Source organism: Pungitius pungitius, chromosome 1, assembly GCF_949316345.1.
Source record: "Pungitius pungitius chromosome 1, fPunPun2.1, whole genome shotgun sequence".
Lineage (NCBI taxonomy): Eukaryota > Metazoa > Chordata > Actinopteri > Perciformes > Gasterosteidae > Pungitius > Pungitius pungitius.
This window is the reverse complement of record NC_084900.1, coordinates 15,676,467-15,699,880: the sequence shown is the minus strand read 5'-3', so window position 1 is coordinate 15,699,880 and position 23,414 is coordinate 15,676,467. Positions and strand designations below refer to the sequence as shown.

Here is a 23,414-nt window from a genome sequence, read left to right as displayed (position 1 = left end):
ACAAAGGAGATACTGCCAGGAGCTGATGGGAGGTGTGTGTGTGTGTGTGTGTGTGAGACCATCTTACACTTGACGTCTAGTCGCAGCAGACCTAATTGACTTAGCGCAACTTAAAAAAAGCAATTTAAAGATAGCTAAGCTCTCTTTAGCACTCGACCGTGCGAGACCTCCGGACGGACGCTGCTACGGGAGGATATTTACAGGAAGTGGAGGTATCGCAATGAACATTTGTCATAGCTAACGGGGGCTAGCTGCTTGACTCTGGGGGCAGGTGTTGAGAGGGAAAAGGAATCAGTGACAACGGCCCCGTTGTTAAGGGACTTAACGGAAATAAATAGTCAAATGTCAGAAGAAGTGAAAGTTCCGTATGAATTTGAATGCCGTTAACGGCCTGTTGGTTTATCAGGAATTACGTAACAGCTTTTAATAACTTGGCTCAGAAGTGATGACCGGGACCGTTTAATTGAACCTTTCCCTTTATCCTCTAAACATTCTTATCATCTCTCTCTCTGACGCTTCATTTCTACGCCAGGCTGGTTTTTTGAAGCAGCCAATTTAAAAGTACGATGATTTGGGCCGAAGTGATTTACTTGGTGGCCTGTTAATATTTAAAGTGCCCGGAGGACAGACCTGGATGTCTCGGGCTCTCTCGTAGGACTGGTAGGCGATCTTCTCCTCCATGCTGGCCAGCTCCTGTTTCAGGTTGAGGATCTCGTTCTGGTGAAGCTCCGTCAGGTCGTTCAGCTGCTCCTCCAGACGCTCACACCTGCGCGCACACACACACACACACACACACGAGAGTCAGGGGCATAATTAGCTTGGACACACAAGTAGGACTTAGCAGAAACAGACCCTGAGGGCATCTGAGCACACGGCACCCGACTGAACGGATGACTCTCCCCGACAACATTAGGGCACGCTGGCTCATCTGCCGATCCAACCGGCCAATCAGGAAGAGAGAGGCCGATGGGAGGTTCCCAGCAGGAGGAGAGCGATCTTTAGTGTTGTTTGTTTTGGCAGGACGGACAGAACGGGACAAGAATAGACGTTAAGACGCTCTCTGTGTACGTCCGGTTGGAGTCCTTTTTTAAAACATTTTTGGTAGGATGAACAAAAATGTGTTTGGTAGGATTTTGGATCAATCGGTTGTGAGTTCGGTCCTTTACGGGTTAGAGAATTGAGAAAGGAGAGCGGCAGGGATTCCCACAGCCCAGGGTCATGTCTTTATTTAGCATTTATCAAAGAGGACTGGATACAGTATAACAGATGTCTTTGATTTTAAATAAGAAAATCATCAGAATTGTTGCAACAATTAAAACTGATATTCGGCTATTCTTGGTCATGGAAGTGAGGGATTCAGTCCCTGAATAGACACTCAGCAACAGGACTGGTTTGTGAACTATTATTCCCGAGAGGCCGGCTGAAAAAAGCTCCTCGGGGGTCATTCCGTTCTGGTGGATATTATTTTAGGACAAACACAAATTCAGATGGACATTTTAGGGAGAAAAATGCTCGTGTTTCTTTAGCTCTGTAAGCTGCTCGCTCACCAAATCTCTCGTCCGCCCATTGTCCTGCCCTCTTAATCTCCGTGCCCCCTTGTCGGGACATTCTGGAGGAATTTGCATCTGTGTGTGTGTGTGTGTGTGTGATTTTTGTTTTGAAAGCCAACTGCTCTCAGACAAACACAAAACAAAAGCAGCAGAGAGACGTCTGAGCCTGAGACGAGATGCAGAACTGTGACACCAGAGAGGCAACACAACCATCAGTTTAAAGGGGAAAGGAACTAGTTAGTTATTTTAATAGCACTGGTTACGCAGTATGAACAAAAAGTCACGAGGATGACACTCAAAATCTGCACGAAGCACAGAGCGGCACCTTTATGTCTGTGAGGAGGAGGTCTAGGCTGACGAGAGGGCGGAGCAGACATGAACAGGTGAGTGTTGCGTTCAGTGTGTACCTGAAGCGCTCCTCCTGCAGAGCTTGCATAACAACCGTGAAGTCTCTCTGATAGTGGCTCTTCAGACTGTCCAGGTTCTCCTCCAGCCTGGCCTGGCCCTCCCTCAGCTCCTGCACCTCCTGCAGCAGCATATCCAGGCTGGAGCTCTGGCTCCTCTCCAGCGTGTTGCCCTTGGAACTCGGGGGGCCCCCGGGAGCCCCCGTGGTGCTGTTGGCCCCCGCCGAGCCCGACGTGGCGCTCGAGCAGTCGTCCTCGCTGCCGTACCTGGGGCTCGGCTGGAGGTGGTGCCCGGCGGACGCTCCCTGGGCTCCCTCCGCCACGCCCTCCTCCCCCGACGGGTCGTCCAGGGAGTCTTTGAGCGACGGGATGTTGTCGGCGCTGCCGAATTTGTTGCGGATGAGCGAGGCGATCTCCCGGGGTTTGGAGACCACGGCCCCGGCGGCGGAGTGGGTGGCCTGGGAGAAGCTGGAGAGGCCGCCCTTGACGCTGTCCACCACGCCCTCGCTGAAGCCCGTGACCTTGGCTCCGACGCCCTTCAGGCCCTGCTGCATGTCCCGCAGGACGTCCTTGGGCTGCCGCGGGATGCCGTTGTGCTCCACTTCCCGCAGCTTCCGGTGGTAATGCTCCAGTTTCCTCTGCAGCTGGTGGATGCTCTGCGCCGACTTCTGGTTCTTTTTCTCAAAAACCTGACGGCCACAGAAAGGGTTTTGATTAGCGAAGGGTTTTAGGGAGCATTACACTGCAATAATCCACTCCGCGGTAAGACATGTAGTACCAGCTCCATCCGGCCCCTTGAGGACAATCTAAGTGAATTAAGGGGTTATGGTTTTAATACACCGATAGTCACATAAGCCTGGATTAGTAGTCTCCTTGATGAATCCATACGGAAAGCTCCAGCTTCTCATCCCACCTGTTTGATGCGCGAGCTCTGCTGTTTGTCAGCATTGTTGGCCAGTTTGAGGTACTCTGCCACGTTGTCGTCCCTGGCCGTCTGCTCGACCTTGATCTGCTCGGTGAGCTTGAGGATTTTCTGCTGCAGCTGGGCGATCGCCTGCCTCGTGCGCTGAGGGTCGGGGGTCCCGTCCTCGCCGCCCGGGAACGAACCGTCCGCCGCGCACGACACGGCCAGGGGCGCCTGGACGAGCCCGCTCACCTCCAGCCGGTCGATCTGAGAGGAGACAAAGAGACAGAAAGATGCTGACGGATGCAGAAAAGGCTTCTGCATTTCTGCAGCCAATTGCCAAGAAGAAAGCAAAATAAGACATCTGTGAAGGCCACTCGCGGTCAGTTTCCTCAAAGAGGAACTGACAGGGTGACATTTTTTCCATTCGTTTTCAGAGAAAAGAAAGTACCAAAAAAAAAAAAAAGAATCATCCATAGAAAACAAAATCAACAGTTTTCTATTGACCACACAATCATTTTCAATAAGTAAATCTACAGGTGGCAGCAGAGAATGAAAAGACTATCAGCCTGATCTCTACTTGATCTCGATTTGTTCAGTGAGCGACGATGAATAAAAAGACTCACAGGATATTAGATGTTTGTTCACAGTAGTTTCACAGATTCATATTTGTTGTTCAAACACTCACCTGATTTTGTCAATTAGCCACAAAGCATTGGAGTAAAAACCAAAGAATCTCTCGAAACTGGAGGTTTCCTTTGTTTCCTTATTAGATATAGATAATGAACCGAAAGCACCTTCAATCACAAATGTTGAATCATGATTTTCTCTCAAATGACATGAAGAATAAACTGACACTAGAGTTGATTGTCATTCATCTAGGCACTGTGATCTAAATATTCTACTAGAATGCTCTTCTGATGCACACAGACTAAGCAGCAGCTATGAGAAAAGCCAGGCAGGACAATGGGAACTTCTCAGAAGAGACATGCCTTTATTACCACAACAGGTCAAAACCAAGCCGGCTCACCTGCATGCCCAGCAGCATGACTAACAGGTGACACAAAGCACATCCGGGAGCAACAAAGAGTCCACGTTAAAAAACATTCCCCCGAAGTTAAAAACAAACCAGCTGTACTTTTTAAATAACGGCCGCTCACCTTCCCATTGGTCACACGGAGGAACTTTTCCCAGTGCATTTCCCCCCCCCCACCGAAGACCGGCTCGGTCCTTCCGCTGTCGCGCTCCGTGGAAGTTAAAACGATTTAAAAGATAAATAAAAAATACAACACACAACAGGTTCGTGGGAGGCTCCGCCGCGCCGCGCTCCCTGCAGCTCGCCGCGCTCGTCGTGAGGGTTGAAAGAAGCACCTGAAATCTCCGTGAACCGGGCGCAGCGCTAAGCCCCGCCCCCTGCCTCACAGCTGAGCCATGACATCATCCTCCGAGCTGCGCGGCAGGCAGCCGTCAATCATCCCGAAACCAGGAAAGCAAATAGCGCGTATATACTGGAATACAACAAAAGTACTGTACAATGAGCTGTACTTGTACTTCAATAGAGCATTTCCAGAAAGCCACTGGATAATTATACTGCGTCAGAATACAGAAGGAAGTATTTACTCTATTTTACAGGTGTCTTAATACTTTATCAGCCTTCACATCAATACAATCAAGAGCCATGTTCCTCAAGATTACCCACAGACCTTGTGGAAAACTAGTGTATGTAAAAGAAGGCCAAAACTAAGCAACACCAAAACAACCTAGAATGATAAATAGCACTACAGCGCTTACTTTATTTTGGGGAGAACTGTCCTTTTAAGCTCATCTTAAACTAACCACAAACACTTGAACATAAATGCATTGACCTCAAACCAGAGGCTGTCCTTTGTGATCGTTGATCAACAAACAAATACGCAACATAAAACAGAAATCTCCTTGTTTTGGCGAATCAGATTGTTTTACTGTACATTAATGTAATAAGAATGAAAGTTTAATCTTATAATGGAGCTAAACGTGAGGCTACAGGGCGAACTGGGCCCTGCTGACCTGAGACCAGCTTCTAGACTCTCTGTCTGTGCAGCCAGTAGAGCGGCAAGAAAAACCAGTTTGACATCCATCTGTAGACACACCTACACAAAGAGACACACACACACACACACACACAGCAAAGCTAAAGGCACATTCCTTTGAGCAGAGGGAAAACAAGATTTGGCAACTCATCTTCATCAGATAATTTGGCTTAAAACATGAAAAACGGTAAATCATTTTTATTGCTGTGCGACAGCGTTTCAGAGTCAGTTAACCGGACAACTGTTGTGTGCACTGCGAGTCTATATAAGTGATCCAACCCTCTTGCCGGGCAGCCGAGGCGACGGGATGAATCAGAACTGGAACAGCCTGCTGGGCCGGCGCAGGGAGGAAGAACCCCGAGGTGACGTCTCACAGCGGCACCTGGTCGGTCTCGGCTATAAACAAAACGGTATTAATAGCTTGACGGGGGCGAGTGTGAATTAAGCCGTTTCATTCGTACCAGCCTCTTCTTACAGACATTATCTGAATCATTTTAAATGACTAAAGTTATCCGGTAGATAAAGAGGTCAAAGGGAGGGAGCTGAACCCTTTGGACCCAGAGTCCCCCCCGCGATGCAGAGTAAAGCTTCCACGCACTGATAAGAAGAAGGGCGAGCAATGTGTGCACGCTGGCGGCGGAGGACCCTCTCTGCAGAGCTACGTAGCGGCCGAACCACCGTCAGGTCCCCCCCCCCCTCCTTTATCACGGCTAGCTGCACATGTATGACCTGATTTCATACCGCCGCCCCGCGCTGCTTTCACCTTCCGATGCTGCAGATAAGAGAGCGGACTAATCGCCGATCAGTGTCGTCCCCAAATGGAGTTTCTCTCCCCCCCCCCCGTGCGCATGTAATTAAAGATGGCGAGCTGAAGGATTAGGCTAATTTGCCAGTGTTAACAGAGCCGAGCTGAGCCACTGAAGCAAGAAGCGACAGGCCCTGCCTCACTGGAGCCGGTGTAGCCTAATGAGGGAAGCAGAGTGAGAGGAGGGGGGTGGGGGGGCAGCCTGTGGGGCCCGTAAAGCTGGTCAGAGCCGTGAGAGTGCCGCCCTGACTTACCTTCAGCCTCCGCCTTGATTGGGCGTGATTGGACTATCAAACCATCTGGTGCTGCAGAATGTCCAAGCCACGCAGGTCCCGCCCACTCGTCGTAGGTCAAACGGGCCTTTGTGATGTGTCTCAGGGTGATTTAGCAGCTCTTTAACAGCTTTAGACATGCCGCCCCGCCCCCCCCCCAGTTTCACTAAGTGCCATATTATGTATTTGTTGTTACATCAGGTGAAACAGTTCAGTAAATACATTCAGAGGCAAATGTGAGGCCTATTTCCAATCTGGACTGCTGGACTGAAAGTTGAAGAATTGTCCAGCACACGTTGAAGAACGAAACAAACGCCCACCTGTTACAGACTTACAGCTTATATAAGGGTCTCAAACTGTATTTAGCGTAAACACCGCAGTTACACACCACAGTGGAGCTGTGCGCGTTTTGGTACAGTTGCTCCATTTTGTTTTGTAAACTGGATCAAGGTCAATGTGTATGCGGCGGTACCTTGTTGGTGGTTACGCCTCGCATCCCTGCGATGCCAGCGCCTGTTCCTGTTGCCTATTCACTCTGTGAAGTCAGGCAGAAGGTAGAGCACATGGTCTGCTTCTCCATCGGGCCTGATCTACCGAGTGAGATATCCTTGAGTGGCGTCCACGTCGGACGGGAGAATCCGGGTCGGCAGGTGAGCCGTGTACCTGTGAACACTAATTTTACATTTTACCGCCGTCCTCTCTCTCACCGTTATATCCGGCGTCTCTGTCTGACTTTATCACTCGGGAGGCATAGAAAGCAATCATCTCGGTATCACTGAACTTCACACTCATGATTAGTCGCTTTCGATCTTTAACCCTGCAGTCATTCCCAAGGCGGTTGTCATAGCAAAATGGCACTACGCAGGGGTCCTGCTGTCTTTTATCAGACAGATAAAAATGGATCAGATGCCGGCGCGTGGTTAAGGTGGTAGAGCGGACACGAGCATGCGGTGAGCGCATGTGCTTTATTGGGAGGTGTTCAGCTGAACTTTGTAGTTATTTATGAAGAACATCAGCGCTTGTGACAAATCCTTTCCATATTTTACCCTTAACTATTCTTTTCCTTTTTCATTTCCTCATGGGTTCACGTTCCACACAGGCATGCTGAAACAAGCGGTCCTCAAATTTACACAAAATATCTTGTTTTAAATGTGTGTGTTTTGTAGTCTTAAAGATACAATGTGGCAACAGCAAGCCCCCTACAGCAGGGACAGAAAATGACACAACTCCATGTGATGCCGGACAAGTGGTTCTTTACTCAATCACCCAGGAATCAGCACAAACTACTGCCAGTGCATTTCCTGAGGAATTCCGAGGGTGTGAAAAACCCTCCGGGTTCACATCCAACAGAAACACACATCAGCTGAGACATCAGGCCTGGAGAGAAAATGAGGCTTTTTTTTGGCCTCTTAATCACAACAAAGACCCACGATTTCAAGACTCTTTTTGCACAGAGATATTTTGTGGCTTTTTAGAAACCGCTTCTAATCTTTCAATTCAGACTCCTACTCAGTTACAGGACACACGTCTCACACGCTGGGTTCACGACATCAGCTTGCATCTTAGAGAAAGTAAATGAAATCAAAAAGAGTCAAAAAGCTTCAACCACAGACGGCGAGCAGGGGGTGGGGGGCAGACTCACGGTGGGGGGCGATGCGTCGCCAGCTACCAGGTTGAGGATGACCTCCATGGCGGGCGGACGCATGCGCGGGGCTTGGATCGGATATTCCCGCTACGTCCGTCTACCCGTCTGCGCGTCCCTCGGGGAGGGGAGGAGCTCGGCCCCGAGAGGGCACTCATCACTCAGGACCCTTCCTCCCCCCCCCCGCTCCCGAACAGAGCCTCCTTGACCCGAAGACCACCGGACAGCGACCCCACTCCACAGCGACGACGGGGACTGTACTGTGCTTGATCCGGTTGGGCTCCTGCGCCAAAGAAGCGGGACTAGCGACAGCCGGCGAGTCTTTGGGAGCGATGTGCCGGCGTCTCCCGCAGCAGCCGCTGCCACCAAGCAGCTCAGGCACGAGTCCCGCAAACGGCGTCTATCCGTGGGAGAACAAGGACTCCTCGGGAGCAATGGGGATGGGAGTGGGGGGGGGTCTGGGGCCGAGGCGGTTGAGCGGGGGCTGAAAAGATGGGAAGACGTTGCTGTGAGTTAAGTGTTGGTCCTCAGAGGGAGAAGAGAGAGGCAGAGACCCGCAGGACGGATGTGAGGGGAGCCGTCAGAGAGACGGAGCGAGAGAGGGAGCAGAGCAAAGAGCTTTGTGAGGGGAGGAGGGGAGGCTTTTCTTCTGTTGGAGTTTCTAGGCCAGCTCTGCGCCAAACGGGGGGGGGGGGGGGGGGGCTAGTTCAGAGCAGAGAGCGAGAAAACAAAAAACAAAAAAAAGTCCACTCCCGCCTTTCAATTATCTCACAGCTAGACTGTCGCGGCCAATCGGCTTCCCGAAGGATCACGTTAACGAATCTTCTTCTGCTGACTGATGAAAACAAAGAACACAGCAGCGCCAGATTACACAGAGTGCCCGGTCACATGACAAGTGCAAATCTGCTATTCCAAACTGCTCCCGTGTGTCCTCACACGGCCGACTTGGGCTTACGATTGCGTCACTGCATTATTTATCCAGCGCGGCTTTGGTCATGGTCTCGCCGTTTCACAGCGACAGCTTGGAGGCCATTTCTACTAGAAGTTCATTAGCGGCACGTCATTTGGGGAGAAGAAATAAGATGGCAGCTGTAATCCCGTGTTCATTTATTTCATCTCGACATGAGGTCATCGGTGGTAATCACACTCAAATTCATCTTCAAATTCTCCAAACACTCATTTTCTGAGCGTCGGCGCTTTTGTGAAGTCCCCGGTGTTTGAGAGACGTCTCTGTCCAAAGTGTACAAACCAATTAGGGAGATGGAGCACAGCGGGGGGGGGGGGCAGGCCAAGGGTTACTGAAGACTTCAGGGCAGAAGCCCGGGGGAGGGAAGGAAGGGGCATGAATGCAGGCTTTAATGAGAGCAAGGGAGGAGATCAGGGAGCGGAGAGAGAGGGGAGGATTTAGGGAAAAGGCTGCTTATGTAAAAAAAAAAAAAAAAAAAAAAGGACAAACCCAACTTGTTTGGGTGGGAATGTAAGCGTGTGACTCGGAGGTTTGACCTCGGTATTAAACGGATGTGAAACATGGAGGCCTTTTAAGACTTAACACGGCTCTGTGGACAGGAAGTCCCTGAAGCATCGCAGAACAGGTCCAACTGAAGGGTTCAAAATGAACACATGACTTTTAGATTATTTTAGAATAAAATAATAATTTATTTTGGGAGAAATATTAAATAAATTCACAGGATTTATTATTTGTCATTCATTTTTGTTTAAAGTTACTGTTACTTGTGTAATTTGCTGCTATTGATTTCATGTTATTATTTTATTTAGTTTTAAATATTTTGTGGATATATTTATAACGCTTTTCCAATAATAACAGCATTGGTTTTAGCAGTAATTCTGTCAGTTGAAGCAAGATCATTTAGTGAGTTACAGTTAGGAAGAGTAAGTATTTAGCAATATCTAAATATTGTGTAAGAATGAGTTAGTGTGGTGTTCTTTGTGAAGTGATGAGTATATCACCACTTAAACACTGACTCACAGTCTCTCCAGTTTGAACAGGAGATCAGCATCACACATCATAACGGACTTTAATTAGTCACACGGGTCGGGAGGAGGGGGGGGGGGCTCTTCTTCAGCATTCGCCTCTGAGGGGAAACCCCGACCGGATCCTCAAAGTGACACGTTCCTTTAGGACAGGAATGTGTTGCGTTGCTCTCATTCCAGCCTGAGCCCTGAAGGCCCCTTAGGAGGGGGGAGGGGGCACATGGCCCCCAGCAGCTCCTGTCCGTCCACGAATACCTTTCCAGGGAGACTGGGGACGTCTTCACTCACTGGTAGTATGTCATAATGACCGGGAAGGGGGGGGAGTGCGCAGTTGGTTGGCTCATTTAATCACAACGAACATCAGTCAATTACACACTAAAGACAACGTATCAATAATACATTACATTTCCCCTTTTCTATTTTATATATATATATATATATATATATATATATATTAGAATTGCTTCCCAGCTCCAACAACCTGTGACCTAGAGTTACATTTCCAGGATTTAATAGATGAATGTGCTTCAGTAAAAAAACAAAACTATGGGCTCTTTTGTGGCATTTAACTAAATGTGTATGAGACCTTTCTCACTCACACGTGGGTTCTACTCTTGAGTTAAGGGGACCAATCCAGAGCTGGAGGTCTTATCTAGTTACACGACACACCCGGCAGAAGGACTTTAGGCTCCAGCAGTATCATGTGATCTGTAGTTCTGATGCTCCTCTGGCAATGAACACAACACGTATATGATCATCATGCAAAGAAGCGCCGGTAAACCAGTGTGGCATCACAACATGTTAACGAGACACATCGAACTTAGGAGGCTACGGTTGGTTTAATTAACTTATTAAACCTCAATATTCTAGGAAGTTGCTTGGTATGGATGCAATTTATAAGTCATTTATTTCCAATTCATACTTTCTAAACAAGATTCACAGTTACCAAAACGTGGCGACAACAATATCAAGCTGCATCCAGGCCTCCCCACCCCGGAGACACGGCTGCCTCCCTTTTGTAACTGTGGAAGTTACAAAAGGGAGCCAGATGAGCTCACACCTGAAGGCCACATAATAATACATAACACGCAAAACTGGTCGCCATTTGCAGGAAGGAGCCGAGCAGCGAGCAGCCGGAGGCCACGCTGCCAAAAGGTTCTCCAAGAATCCAGAAGACAGAGAGATGTAACTGGACTGGAATCTGAGAATTGAGTAACACAAATGACAGCCATTGCCACAGCTCTGTGTGAGGATTTATTGTCCCATTATTCATCCAGGTAGATCAACCAAACCAAGGGCCCGGCCCCCTCCGTGGGACCAAAAATGTGTGAAGGGTTTCGGTGGGGGGGGGGGGGGGGGGTGCGGGGGGGACGTGAGAGGTTACGTAAAAAAGCATAAGAGCGAGAGCTTTGTCAGTACGGAAAGGGGGATAATTCAAGCCTCAGAGAGGGGAGACAACCATGACTCAAGGGCTCAATACGGGACCCGTAAAAAGAAGCTCCCTGTCCCGCCCTCCCTCGTCTGAGCTCTATTAGCAGTTACATAAACCACTGGGCCCTTTACACACAGAGGCCTTCATGGCTGGCGAGGTCGGAGAGCGTGAAACATCCTTGTGGCCAAGTCCAACACTGGCATCTGCAAGAGCCAGGCAGGAAGTACAAACAAGCAAACGTCAACAACAACAACAACCCAAAGCAGTAGGGGAGCCTGGAGGGGACACGTGTAAAACAAAGGTCTCTCATGCTAATCACGTCTGTGTCAAAACCACACAGCTGATCCAGGTTCATGTTTCAGAGTAGGAAGGTTTGAATCTTTGACAACGAATGAAGTACCATCGCAGTTACAGCAGCACGTCGGTCTACGAATCAGCAGCGATGGTGACGCTCAAGAGGCAGCGTGGGACCAACAGGGTGAGCCACGGGATGTGTGTGTGTGTGTGTGAAGGAAAACAATGGGTACGTGGGCAGAGACGATGTTTGTCCATTGGTGTTAGCGGTTGGTATTTGTTGGAGCTGCTTCTGGTTATGCAACGTGGAAACAGACAGGGCACACTGCCCAAAATGTGCAAGTTTATCTGGCTGGATGCTGTACAATACCCAGAGTACCATGGGGCAGTACCCAGACCCAAACACGCAGTCAACCTATTCATGAGCAGGAAGATGAGGAATCTAGAACAAACAGTGCAAAGATTATTTGATCTGGCCCCTTCTCAGTATTCTTGTTTTCCTCAAACCCAAACCCCGGAGCACGGACTCACTGTGGCCCCACGTTGACCCCCCCCCTTTGGAGCAGACTTATTGAATGGCCGGGGGTCTCGGTGCCGTTTTGAGGGGGAGGATAATGAGGATCGTCATGCCACTAATATGAAAACGCTCGTCAGCACATGACAGCTGTTACCTAAAAAAAAAACCTTAGAGGCTTTTCCCATTAAGATGATCTCACAATGCGACACACCTCTTCTGAAACTTCTGAGCTCACGATGTTCAGTCGAGATCAGAGCTCCCAGAGTAATAGATGTGTCATATCCTAACCAGACAGCTCAGAAGGGAGATGTTCCACCATCCCCCTTTTAGGACACTGAGTGGAACTCCAACGGGACGCTTTAAGGCCACCGAAAACACATTTTTATAAATGCTAAACATCCAAGTCTCCAATGTAGATATAGAGTATATTTGATTTCATCCATCCACAAAACCCTCACAAGGTCCACAGGACTTCCCTCTGTTAGACTAAATGAGTACTACGAGTACTACAACCAACTACAGCTTTAATCCACAAGGGGGAGCTGCAGCATGTAACATGGACGTTTTGTGTGGCCAGCTGAATGCTCCTGGCCTGTCTTTGACTGCACATTTCCTGTCAATAACTCTGTTATTGCATTCCTTCCTTATCATTCCTACTGAGGGCCATGCAGCCCTTCATGTAGATGCGGCGGTAACAGTCCCGGGAACAGGTGAGGAAGGGGGGACAGGGGAGGAGTGAGGCCACAAGGCAGAAGATAATAAAAACATGATGTGAAGGAAAATGACACATTTTCAATGTGTGTCCAGCATGCAAAAAATGACAACTAGTGATGCTTTTTTGTTTCAGATGTAACATTTACAACCAGCTGAAATAACACAATGCCAATGTTATCCCAGTGGCCTGGAGGTTATTTGTGAGTCTTTCTGATAGGAAGATTCCTAGGATTTCTGCTGGGTGACAGACTTGGACATCTCAAGAGGTTCTGATCAGATTTTAATTGTGCGTGTGTGTGTGTGTCTGTGTGTGCATGTGTGTTCTAAGTGGGTCAGTGGAGCAGAGCTGAGCTCAGCGATCTATAGCCTCATCCATAATTCATCAGAATCACACAGAGGCTGCAGCCCGGACAGGGAGTGGCCGGGATGTGGATCTTTGCTCTCCCTCAGACTATGAGCAATTTCCCTTTGAAAACAATCCGCTGACCTCTCGGAGTAAAGAGGAGGACACCAAACAGCATTTTCTCTCTAAGGTCCACAGTGGTGCACCTGGACGACCAGAGTCGACAAGCCCATTTTCGAGGCTTGAAGCGCCCGGCGGCCTGGATCACAGCGAGCGATGAAGGTGGCACAAATGACCCGTCAGAGGAACAGGCGTGTGGGTCGAGGGTGACCCGGACATCCTCAGTGACCCACTGACAGGCCAAGTATGTGGCCATATGCAACGGCTGAGAAAACAGCATCCATGCATGTGCACACTAATGTCTTCTTTATCTCACACACACACACACACACACACACACACACACACACACACACACACACACACACACACACACACACACACACACACACACACACACACACACACACACACACACACACACACACACACACACACACACACACACACAAAGAGGAAGACCAGCTGCAGGCCAAAAATAAATACACAAAGGATGACCGACAGTGACTCACTGCTGACATGCACACTTCCATTACATGAAGTCATGCACACACATCAAACTAGACAAATTCTCATTCAGGATGCAAGTGCATTGTAAGTATTTTTATAACGACTTAAAGTAGAATGTTGTTACAACGGTTAGTTGTATATTAGTTATTAGTTATATATTATTATTAGTTATTCACAACAAAAGAAGCCAATCAGCTGTTTTTGTTCTATGAAAATGAATCTTACTGAAACGTGAAAGAAACCTCAGACTTATATATTTAAACATTTAAATGCCCTTGAAAATTGAACTTGACCACTAGTCCAGACATCTGTCTGTCTATAGCAGGCAGGACACACACGTTTGGATTCTTCTTTTCACAACGTCACACTCGCCTTAATTGTTTCACCCACAAATGATGTTTCTATGGGTCAGCCGTGGTGTGTGTGTGTGTGTGTGTGTGTGTGTAGGAGCTCAAATGTGCTACGAGCGACCGGCACCGGATGAGGGCGTTGGCCTAAATGTAGAATCACATATGAATATTCAGCAGCCTAATTAAAGAGGCTTGTGCTCCGCTTCAAAGGGAGCCCGAACAGTTGGGGGGGGCAGTTCTAACACACACTCACGTGAGGCGCTCACACACACGCGCACGGATAGACGCTTCTGATTCAAGGCTGCTCGTTGGGATTGTACACGGTGCAAACAAAACATTCTGAAATGCACGTATTAACTCTGCGTTGTTCACTCTCTTTGAAGCGGAGTCCCGTCGCGGGTTCGTCAACTTTCCAGCTCGCGCTTTTCAATTCACCGACGCTGCCGCGCGCTTCTCTATTCCTAAATAACTCAAACAACTAAACGTGTGTGTGTAAAGTGGAACAGAGAACAGCACTGAGATCTAAGCAATAGGGTGCCGTTTTAACACGGCTTCTCAAACCAAAGAAAAGCTCAATTATGCTGAGAAAAAACTCTACTCAAGGAGAAAGCAGGAAGACATTCTGGCAGATTGCACAGGAGTCTCAATGTAGAAGTCGCCTTCCTCCCCGAGCTGCGATAGCTTTTTGTTCCACCGCAAAGGGCCTCGAGATCAGACGGTGAACCTGGGAGTTCCGCCGGGTAAAGCCGCTATGGCCCCCTTTGAACATCACCCTGTTACCATGGAGACGGGCAAGCGGCTCCACGTCTAAGCATTGGACACAGATGAGAGAGAGAGAGAGAGAGAGAGAGAGAGAGAGAGAGAGAGAGAAACGGTTGCATCCCGTCAACATTAGTCCAGATTTGATTCCTAGTTTTTTTGTCTCAAATACTTACAACGGAACTCATATCAAACGCACCTGTGTGGAGGTGGCACCTCCTCAGGAAGCTCAATGGCTTCGGGATGAATAAGAACGTTCTTAAAATGGAATGGAACAATCTGCTCTTTTAACGTGGACCTTTGGTTGGGACACTTAATGTAAAATGTAGAGGGAAGCTGTCTGGAACGACTAAGTAATAATCACAGAGGAACTTCTACAAGACGTCTACAAAAAGTGCAGTGAAATGACTCAATACAAATCTCACAGGAACAACCCCCTCTCTTTTTGTTACTGAGTTTACACTCACAATTTTCACTAGGGATGCTATCAATGATATTTAATCAATACTGAACCAAAACTACTTAGAAATTCAGTTCCCTATCAATACTTTAATTAGCACAACAGAAAAATGTTGTTAAAAAAAAGACAATTAAGGAGAAAAAACAATCAATATCTAGTTTTACAATATTTCAAATACATTTGCAGCTCAACAATGAGCTCTGTTTGATTATTATTCAACTCATGACTCCACAAAGAAGCTGATATTTCCCAAAGGTATAAGTACCCACAGCGAACCACAGTTAACTCATTTTACAATAAAGGAGCAGTACGTGTGGCCGAAGTTGTTTCATGTTGCCTTTCAGAAATGTGCTGCTGTTTGGTTATTTGTCCTGTTTTTTTCTTGAAGTAAATGTTTTACAACTGCACATCTGTGTTGCTCCTTGAATATTAAGTACACACACACACTGTGTGTAAGTAAGGAGAGAGAAGGGAGCCCGACAGAACAGAAGATCCATTGTGTTTGATTCACAGTCGATAACGCTGTTTGTTCTTCTGATCAATGACTGTCTGTTAGACACACACACACACACACACACACACACACACACACACACACACACACACACACACACACACACACACACACACACACACACACACACACGCACATACTTTCTGACCAAAGGCAAGGCCATATTTACGCTTAGGAAAGAAGTATTTTGTTTGTCTTCAATCACTCATCTCAGACAAACAAAGACGAGACAGTGAGGGAGAAAAACCAAAGGGAAGCTGAGACGGCGGAGGCAGGGGGAGGGGGAGGGGGGGTGTACAGAAGAAACAAACACACACATTTGACAAGAACACTTATTTGACACCTCCCTACGAGACCACAAGCCAAAACCATTAGCGGCTTTGCGCTACTTCCTCATCAGAGACAAACGGCACAATAAGGCCTCAGACTTGGTGTGCCGACAACAGTGACACACACACACCGCCGGAAAAACTATTTTCCCCGGGGCGGTACCTGGCAAACACAGCAGTGCGGTGACATCACATCCAGTGTGGACTGAAGAGCACATGCTTCATCATCGCCGTGGAAAGTCAATTTGAAACGGTGTTGTTTGTTGACACAGGTCTGAGCAGAGGGCTTCGATGGGACTCATTAGAGCGAAAGATAGTTACACTGCTTTGTACATTCAAATCTTCCATTGAAGTTTTCAATAGATTTTAATTTCATGACTAAATAGTAAATCATTTAAAAAAAATGTAAATCTGATTTTATTAAATCAACTTGTTTAATGTTAAACCCGGCAGTGCTCGCCTTAATTTGTGTGTGGGAGGCCAAAGAGATCTTAAACAAACGATGCTTCCATGTTCTTCAGATTTTCATTTTGACGCATTGAATGTCCAACCCCACTTTGCTGAGAACATGTTTCATACAGTTTTGTGACACATGGACTGCATGTTCGGGCATTTTGTTTTAAAATGGTGAGGAAAGGCGGCAGGCAACGTCGACATGGAAACCACAATATGGTGGCAGATGAAAGCAGATGAAGCAGATCAACCTCTGCAGACGGCCCCTGGAGAAGGACGTTTCAGTCTCACACACACAAAAACGTACTAGCCTCGAGCTTCAGCTTCTGTTTCATCTCTCTGCAGCTCCGATCCCACTGGAGCTTCCTCCTTGGCCCTTCTGCAGTCTCCTCTGACACAAAACATTTGGCACCTTGCAGCCGTTCACTTGCTCCATTGCTTTTTACTCTACATGTCTCCCAGACGAGAGGAAAGACCAGACGAGTCAGTCTGGCATCGGCCCTTCCAGTCTGAAGGCGAGATTTCGACCCCCGAATCGCTTCACGTGCACGTTGCTACTGAGCTTGCGAGGAGTCTATCAATTGATTATGCAGCTAATTGTAATTAATCCCACAGGCTGAGCGCCAGCTGTAGAGCGGCGGGCTCTAAACAGACCTAATGCTGCGTTTTAATACAGCCCCTCTCCTCTCTTTAACAGCACCGGGGGGATAAACACATCACACTCACAGAGCCATAAACCGAGTCATAAACTCTTTCCAATCAGCAACAACCCAACTTAATATTTACCAATAGTTACATCCCATGGCGACGGCTCTGAGCGACCCCCGCCGCTGCTGTGACACGAGTTACTGTTTAACAAGAGGTAAAGTACGCCGAGTTGCTGTATGGATCCAACTACCTAAAAGTGAGTAGAAACTCCAAAACAAAAAGGTGACATGCAAGAACCGTGCATGCTTTCTCCCCCAGGCTAACCGGCTGATTGACGGGTGTCTATTGGTTCGCCATCTGAGAGTCAACCTTTAAACATTTTTTAACAAAGCCAAAATCACCAACTTTACACACAAAACCAAAAAGCTGGAAATAAAAAAACAATGCAAGTGTGCATGTAGGCGTGGAGATGGGAGGACACGGGCATGGTTCTGATGGCCACGAGCCTGTGTGTTTTAAGCTTACCTTGGAGTACTGCCTACGAAGGTTGAAGCGCTGCACCATCCTGATTTCCTCACAGCTGGAACCTCAGTTTCAGACCCCTATACTGATATCTCTTCAGAGAACAAAACGCCAAACACTGTAGAGTCCACATTCACCCCCCCCCCCCCCCCCCCAACACACACACACACACACACATATACATACATACAGAAGGTACACACAGTACCCTCTAAACAGCCATGAGCACACACGCTTCTACTAGTCCACCCCACTTTCTGATATGCAAACACGAGTGAGTGAGGAGAGTGAGAAGAAGATGAGGAAAAAGAGAGGGAGAGCAAACAGAGACAGCTCAGCTGTGTTGCCCTCCACTCATATTCAGAGTGATCCCCTGAGCTGCGTCTCTCCCAGACACGAGATCCTTACACCACATGGCTGTCAAAGGATTTACAGCGCACACACACACACACACACACACACAAACACGGACACACACTGTACACACACAGCCCTCCACATCCCCTGTCACACAACATGCACCACACTCGGCTCTCACTCATCTAGGACGAGGCAAGGTTGCCTCCTGCTTCCTGTCGCGGAGCTGAAGGGTGGGGCAAGAAGGGGGGGAGGGGGAGGAGGAGGGACCAGCTGACAGTCTATACTAACTAACCCTCTCCAGGGACACAGGGAGGGGGACGGGGAAGGAAAGGGAGAGAGAGAGAGAGAGAGAGGAAGAAAGACAACGGGACGACATAAAGGGGAAAAAGAGAAAAAAGAAAGGGACGAAGCATCCTTCCTGATACACACGGACGCATTATGACAAGACATACAACCCTTGACCTCTGCTCACAGAAAGATGTCTCTCACACACACACACACACCTCCAAGGTCAAACGCGCTGTTACCATGGCAACCCACTTGCCACAAGTTTTGGGGGGTAACCACAGCGACAGCTGGGGCGACCTGAATGATATTGCTGGGTTGAAGGGCGGAGACGGGGCCTCCGCGTTAAGCTAGAGGGCGGCCAGGTGCGTTGTGATGGTTGGCGGTCGGCCATCACACAGAGCACAGTGTCCTGGGTAGTAGCAACGCCCCTGATGTCCCCAGGCGAGGTCGCTGCTTTACCACCAGACGATAAACTATTTTTGCAAATGAAGACAAGGGGAAAAGGTGTATTCTAAATGTAGCCCACAGATTGAACCCGTCAGGGATATTGACATCAACCCCTGCTGGTCTTGGCTGAAGTCATCACTCCATCTGTGAAACCCTGATGCAGAGTCCTCGTCTCGGCACAGTTCATCAACCCAAAAGATCCGTCTGCCCCGCAGCCATGGCGAGCTCACAACGCAAACACAACCTCAGCGTGAACCGAGCTCACAGCCGGTTAGCTGATCTGAGAGTGACATCTGGTGGCAGACAGGACCAACTGAAGCCTTGTTCTAATGAACCAATAGTAACCCAGTAAACTACTATATATTCCCTGGATTAAACGCACTGTGGCCGTACAAAAAGGGCGGAGCGTTTCCTAAACCAGTTTCATGGAAATCAAATGTGTTTCCAACACACTTCACAAGTAACTCATAGATTATTATGCAAGCAGCCATTCAAAGGGAAGGACTTGGAAAGCCCCGAATGAATGTGCATGGCAGCATTTACTGTAAACCTCAAACCAAATCATTCAAAAGTAATGCCAGTCACTGCCAATTTGAGGATGACTCCTGGCTGCCATTTCTTACCCTGTCCGTCTCCTCCGTGGACTGGTACCCGGACGACAGCACCACATCGCCTCCGGTGTATCCGGGCTTGGGGCTGCTGGGCCTGGTGTCGCTGGTGGAGGAGGAGCGTGGCCGGCTGGTGTGCTGCTGCGGGTCGTGGGTGTGGCGGCGGTGCGGGGCCTGGGGGCTGCCCCTCAGGAGAGGGTCGCGGTCTCCGCTCCCGGACCCTTTGCTGCGCCGGCTCTGCAGGCTCGTCCCGCGCCTCATGGTGCCCGCGGCGCCGGAGCCCCGGCCAGCTGCAGAGGGAACCACAGGAGCAGAGAGGTGGTCACATTCAGGGCAGGGGCGCCCCGAGGCATCCTCGGGGGCAGCGGGGAAGGCGCCACCTGCCGACACGACAGAGGAGGACGAGGAGGAGGAAGACGAGGAGGGGGGGATGGCGGAGCGAGAGAAGGAGAGGCGTTTACGCTGCTGCTGGAACAGTTGTTTCAGTCCCTGTCCAAGAACCCCAACGCTCTCCCTGGCGTTCTGGCTCATCTTACTGAAGGAGGGGGGCTCTGACTGGGATGAGGCCCTTTTCAAGCCCGGACCCTGTGAGCCCCTTGCTTCTCCCGCAGTTCCAGGACCTGAACTGGGGCCCGCCCCCTCTGGCCCCCTTTGAGTGTCATCGCCCTGCTGCACGTGGCCCCGCTGACCTTGCATGAATAGCGGGGAAGAATTGTCCTATTAAACGGTCAGCAAACACGTCCCTCTCTATCAGCAAGACATGCGCAGTCAGACTGGGACAATGACCAAGGTACAGAAGACTAGGGAACACAGCAGAGTACAGTAGAGACAGTGGAGGTGGATGTGGAGGTGGGGGTCTGGTGGAGGGTTGGATCGGCTCAGAGGGATGGATCCACATTGGGAGCATGCAGCTTCTATGCAGGAACGAGTCGCCCTGCTGGTCTAGCAGACAGAGAGAGGAGATGGATTATGAGAGGCGGGACACTCATTTTCCCTTCCACTTGTGACATTTGCATCTTTGAAATTTAAATTAAATGGTTGAAAACGTCGGAATGCATACTAAACAGACTGCCGGCTGAACAGCAATCATCTGCCTCTCTGCACCAAAATCTGTGTGCAAAATAGGGGCGGGGTCCTTGAAAACATTTTAAACGTATTTTTTTTTTGCGTGGGAAATAATGTGGGCAGATTTCAAGAATAATATGAACACTGTATCAGACAGGCTGCCTTGGTCCTTGAATCATTCCACTTTCAAAGAGGCCAATGTTTCACGAGCAAATACAAAGCGATAAAAGGAAAACAAGTTGGATCCAGGTTCCCTCAAGGATCACAAAACGCAGCACAAATGAAAAGTAAGCAGGTACATGCGGGGTAAAATAAACAACAGCCTGGAGAGGGAGGGAGTCAGAAAGGCACGAGAGGCGGAGGTGGAGTGAAGGAATGCTGAGAAATAATGACTCACGTCAGGAGAAGAAAAAAATAAATAAACACTTACCATCAGCTGTCAACGTGAGTCACTCTGGATTACCTGAGAGGAGAGAGGATGGACGGGAACCAAAGAAAGAAGAGTCACTTAAGATGCAAAACTTCAATCCTCACTGACCTCAAGACACGCAAAACCATCCGGCGTCCAGAGTGGACACCTGAAAGGATCAAAGCTGACCAAAGACTGCGATATACATGAACTTGCCGTAGGCGCATAGAAGGATGAGTCAGTTACATAATCAAGGATACTCGATGGAGCGTGCACCCTCACACTTAGTGGCACTTTCTGGCAGTGGCAGTGAGGAGTAATTAATTACGCTGGGATCTGCGCTGTTGTTTTGGGGGGGGGTAAACCTTAGTTAATCCTGTCCCTCTGTGTTTGTAAATCCCCTCCTTCCTCCACGGGATGATCCCAGCGCTGGATTGGAGGGTTTCTTGATTGCCTACAGTTTTATATCCAAACTAAATCCTCTTTTGGAATGCTTTTAGAGGACAACGGTTTATTGTAAGAGTCGCCGAGTACGTTTGTGTTTGGGTGAGAGGTTCCGCGTCGCTGTTTAATTCAAGCAAGCAAACGTTCTTCTGCCTCAACAAAGTGATCTCTGAATGACGGCCGTCCCCTTCTGCCCAAAGACTGCTCTTCTTCCGTATTCAAGCCCAATTACTTACATTTTGAGTAATCAAGACTTTTAAAAATTCTTAACTGTGTTTGCTGCAGGCAAATTAAACAAAAGCGGGATATTTGAGGATCCTGTTGGGGAGGGTCTCCCTCAGCTCCTCAGATCAACCCCAGAGGGATGCGGGTGTGAGGATGTACTGTGGTGTATTTAAGCCCGGTCCATCGGAGACACTGATCAGCATTAGTGAGTCAGCATCTTTCCCACAAACGGCACAATATTGTCAAAGGTGAATTGCACACGACCACATGGACAAGGGCCCTTTTTTTGGTGGTGTCTCCGTTATGCACGTGCTTGTATAAATACACATAAAACATACGTCCTTGTCCTTAGCTCTGTGCCTCATTCCATTCAGCGTGCTGCCATCCGGTGCAGGAGGTCTTTGTCTTTGGCGAGATGGTGAGAGCTCAGCACCGTCAGGCGGGACGGACTAGAATTACCGCTTCATTATGTTGCACGTCCGTGGCTGCCAAAAATGTTACGGGACTAGATTCTTGAGTTATGGATTAGTGAGGTGACGTTTGAACTTGAATAACTTCATCCTTGAGTCCGGGTTTGCGCCCAATATGAAGTAGTTCACCGATGGCGTCCCCATGAACACACGAGACGGACGTGTGGTGAGAGCGACCTTGACCTTTGACCGACTAATTCTGATCTGAAGAGTTGTTTTTTTTAAATCCCATTCCAACAACCCAAAACCCTTTGGGAGGCTGCAATGTAGCGTACACATGAGGGCAACTCTAACCCAAAATTCAAGTGTTTAATAACAAACAACATCACAGCTCTGTGTAAATGTTCCCTTCAGCCCTTTGAATAGAGCAGCTTCATTCAGACAGAAAGGTTGTATTGATTAAGAAGCGGCACAGAAGGGTTCTAGGACAGCATCCATTAGCATTATTGAACAAAGACAACAATCATAGGTGATTATTTAAAAAGGAGATTACATGGTGAGAGTGACAGCTCAAATAGTTAAGTGATGAAGCACGTGGTGTGCAGCCTGGCATAACGTGAGATCATTTATGTGTTTCACGCAAACTCCCGCCTTAGTCACAGTACATCCGAGTCCAATATGTGCAGAGTAACCGGATCACTATCCTGGATTTTGACTCATTCATTTACATTCTACCCTTGACATGAATAAAAGTTAGACATCTGGGCCCTGACCAACACCAGTGAGGGGGTCAATCTGGCCCGTGCTCTTTGACACCGGAGCATCCATGTTGTTGCTCATTGCTCACAATACAGTAGTTTATCTCAAAATATGGCCGTAGCTCACACAAGCCCATGCTGTGCTTCCAGAGGGAATAGAGCGGCCTTTGTTCCCTTTGAGCCACACACAGGCCCATCGCTGCTCTTTGTGCTGCGCCTCTTTCACTGACAGACACACATCAATACCAGGGGAATTAGGCCAGAGAGTTCTGGCAGCGAGGTTATTGTGTGTGTGTGTGTGTGTGTGTTTTTTATCTGACAGAATTTTCTGTGGGTATCTATGTATATGTATAGACATTGAGGTGTGTTTGTGTGAGCTGTCTTTGGCCGATGGAAACCGGACCGTATCTCATTCAGCAGCTGCGTAATGACAGCACGGGCAGGAAGCAGCAACAATCGTTATTGTATTCATCTGTGTGTCTGTGTGCGTGGAGGGGGGCAGAGGATAGCACGGTTGTGTCAGCTCTGACAGTGCAGGAGATGACTTCAGCGCACTGCAAAGAGTGCGATAAGAGACACAACTCTTTGTACGAGACAGGCACAGAGAGAAAGCGTGAGAAGAGAGATAGAGGGGCAACGCAGATCGAAAGGCGTGGCCACGTTCGCGGCGCGCGGCGCCCGGCCGTGTCGGGTTCAGCCAGGGCGGTCGGCACAGAGTGCGTCGGAATGAGGAGGTGAATGGCAGGTAGTTCCACGAAAGAGGCGGCCACAAGGCCCTATTGTGCAATTTGAAACCC

The 23,414-nt window shown here is 48.7% G+C and overlaps 1 protein-coding gene across 7 annotated transcripts in view; it reads right to left on the bottom strand.

Annotated features, from left to right (window-relative positions):
• tmcc1a (transmembrane and coiled-coil domain family 1a) overlaps positions 1 to 23,414 on the bottom strand; it is a 31,087-nt gene that overhangs the window by 2,237 nt on the left and 5,436 nt on the right. The window contains exons 3-7 of one of the 7 annotated variants that reach the window (XM_037478259.2): positions 20,802 to 20,834; positions 19,322 to 20,248; positions 2,868 to 3,125; positions 1,958 to 2,643; positions 631 to 766 (exon numbers count right to left, since the gene is read on the bottom strand). In XM_037478259.2, coding sequence (XP_037334156.2) covers positions 631 to 766; positions 1,958 to 2,643; positions 2,868 to 3,125; positions 19,322 to 20,002 — 1,761 coding nt within the window. In that variant the 5' untranslated portion in view covers positions 20,003 to 20,248; positions 20,802 to 20,834. Of the gene's footprint in view, positions 1 to 630; positions 767 to 1,957; positions 2,644 to 2,867; positions 3,126 to 4,018; positions 4,908 to 6,476; positions 7,604 to 7,646; positions 8,223 to 17,606; positions 17,716 to 19,321; positions 20,835 to 23,414 lie in introns of those variants that run through there. The other 6 variants (XM_037478260.2, XM_037478258.2, XM_037478264.2 and 3 more) reach the window with 6 other exon arrangements.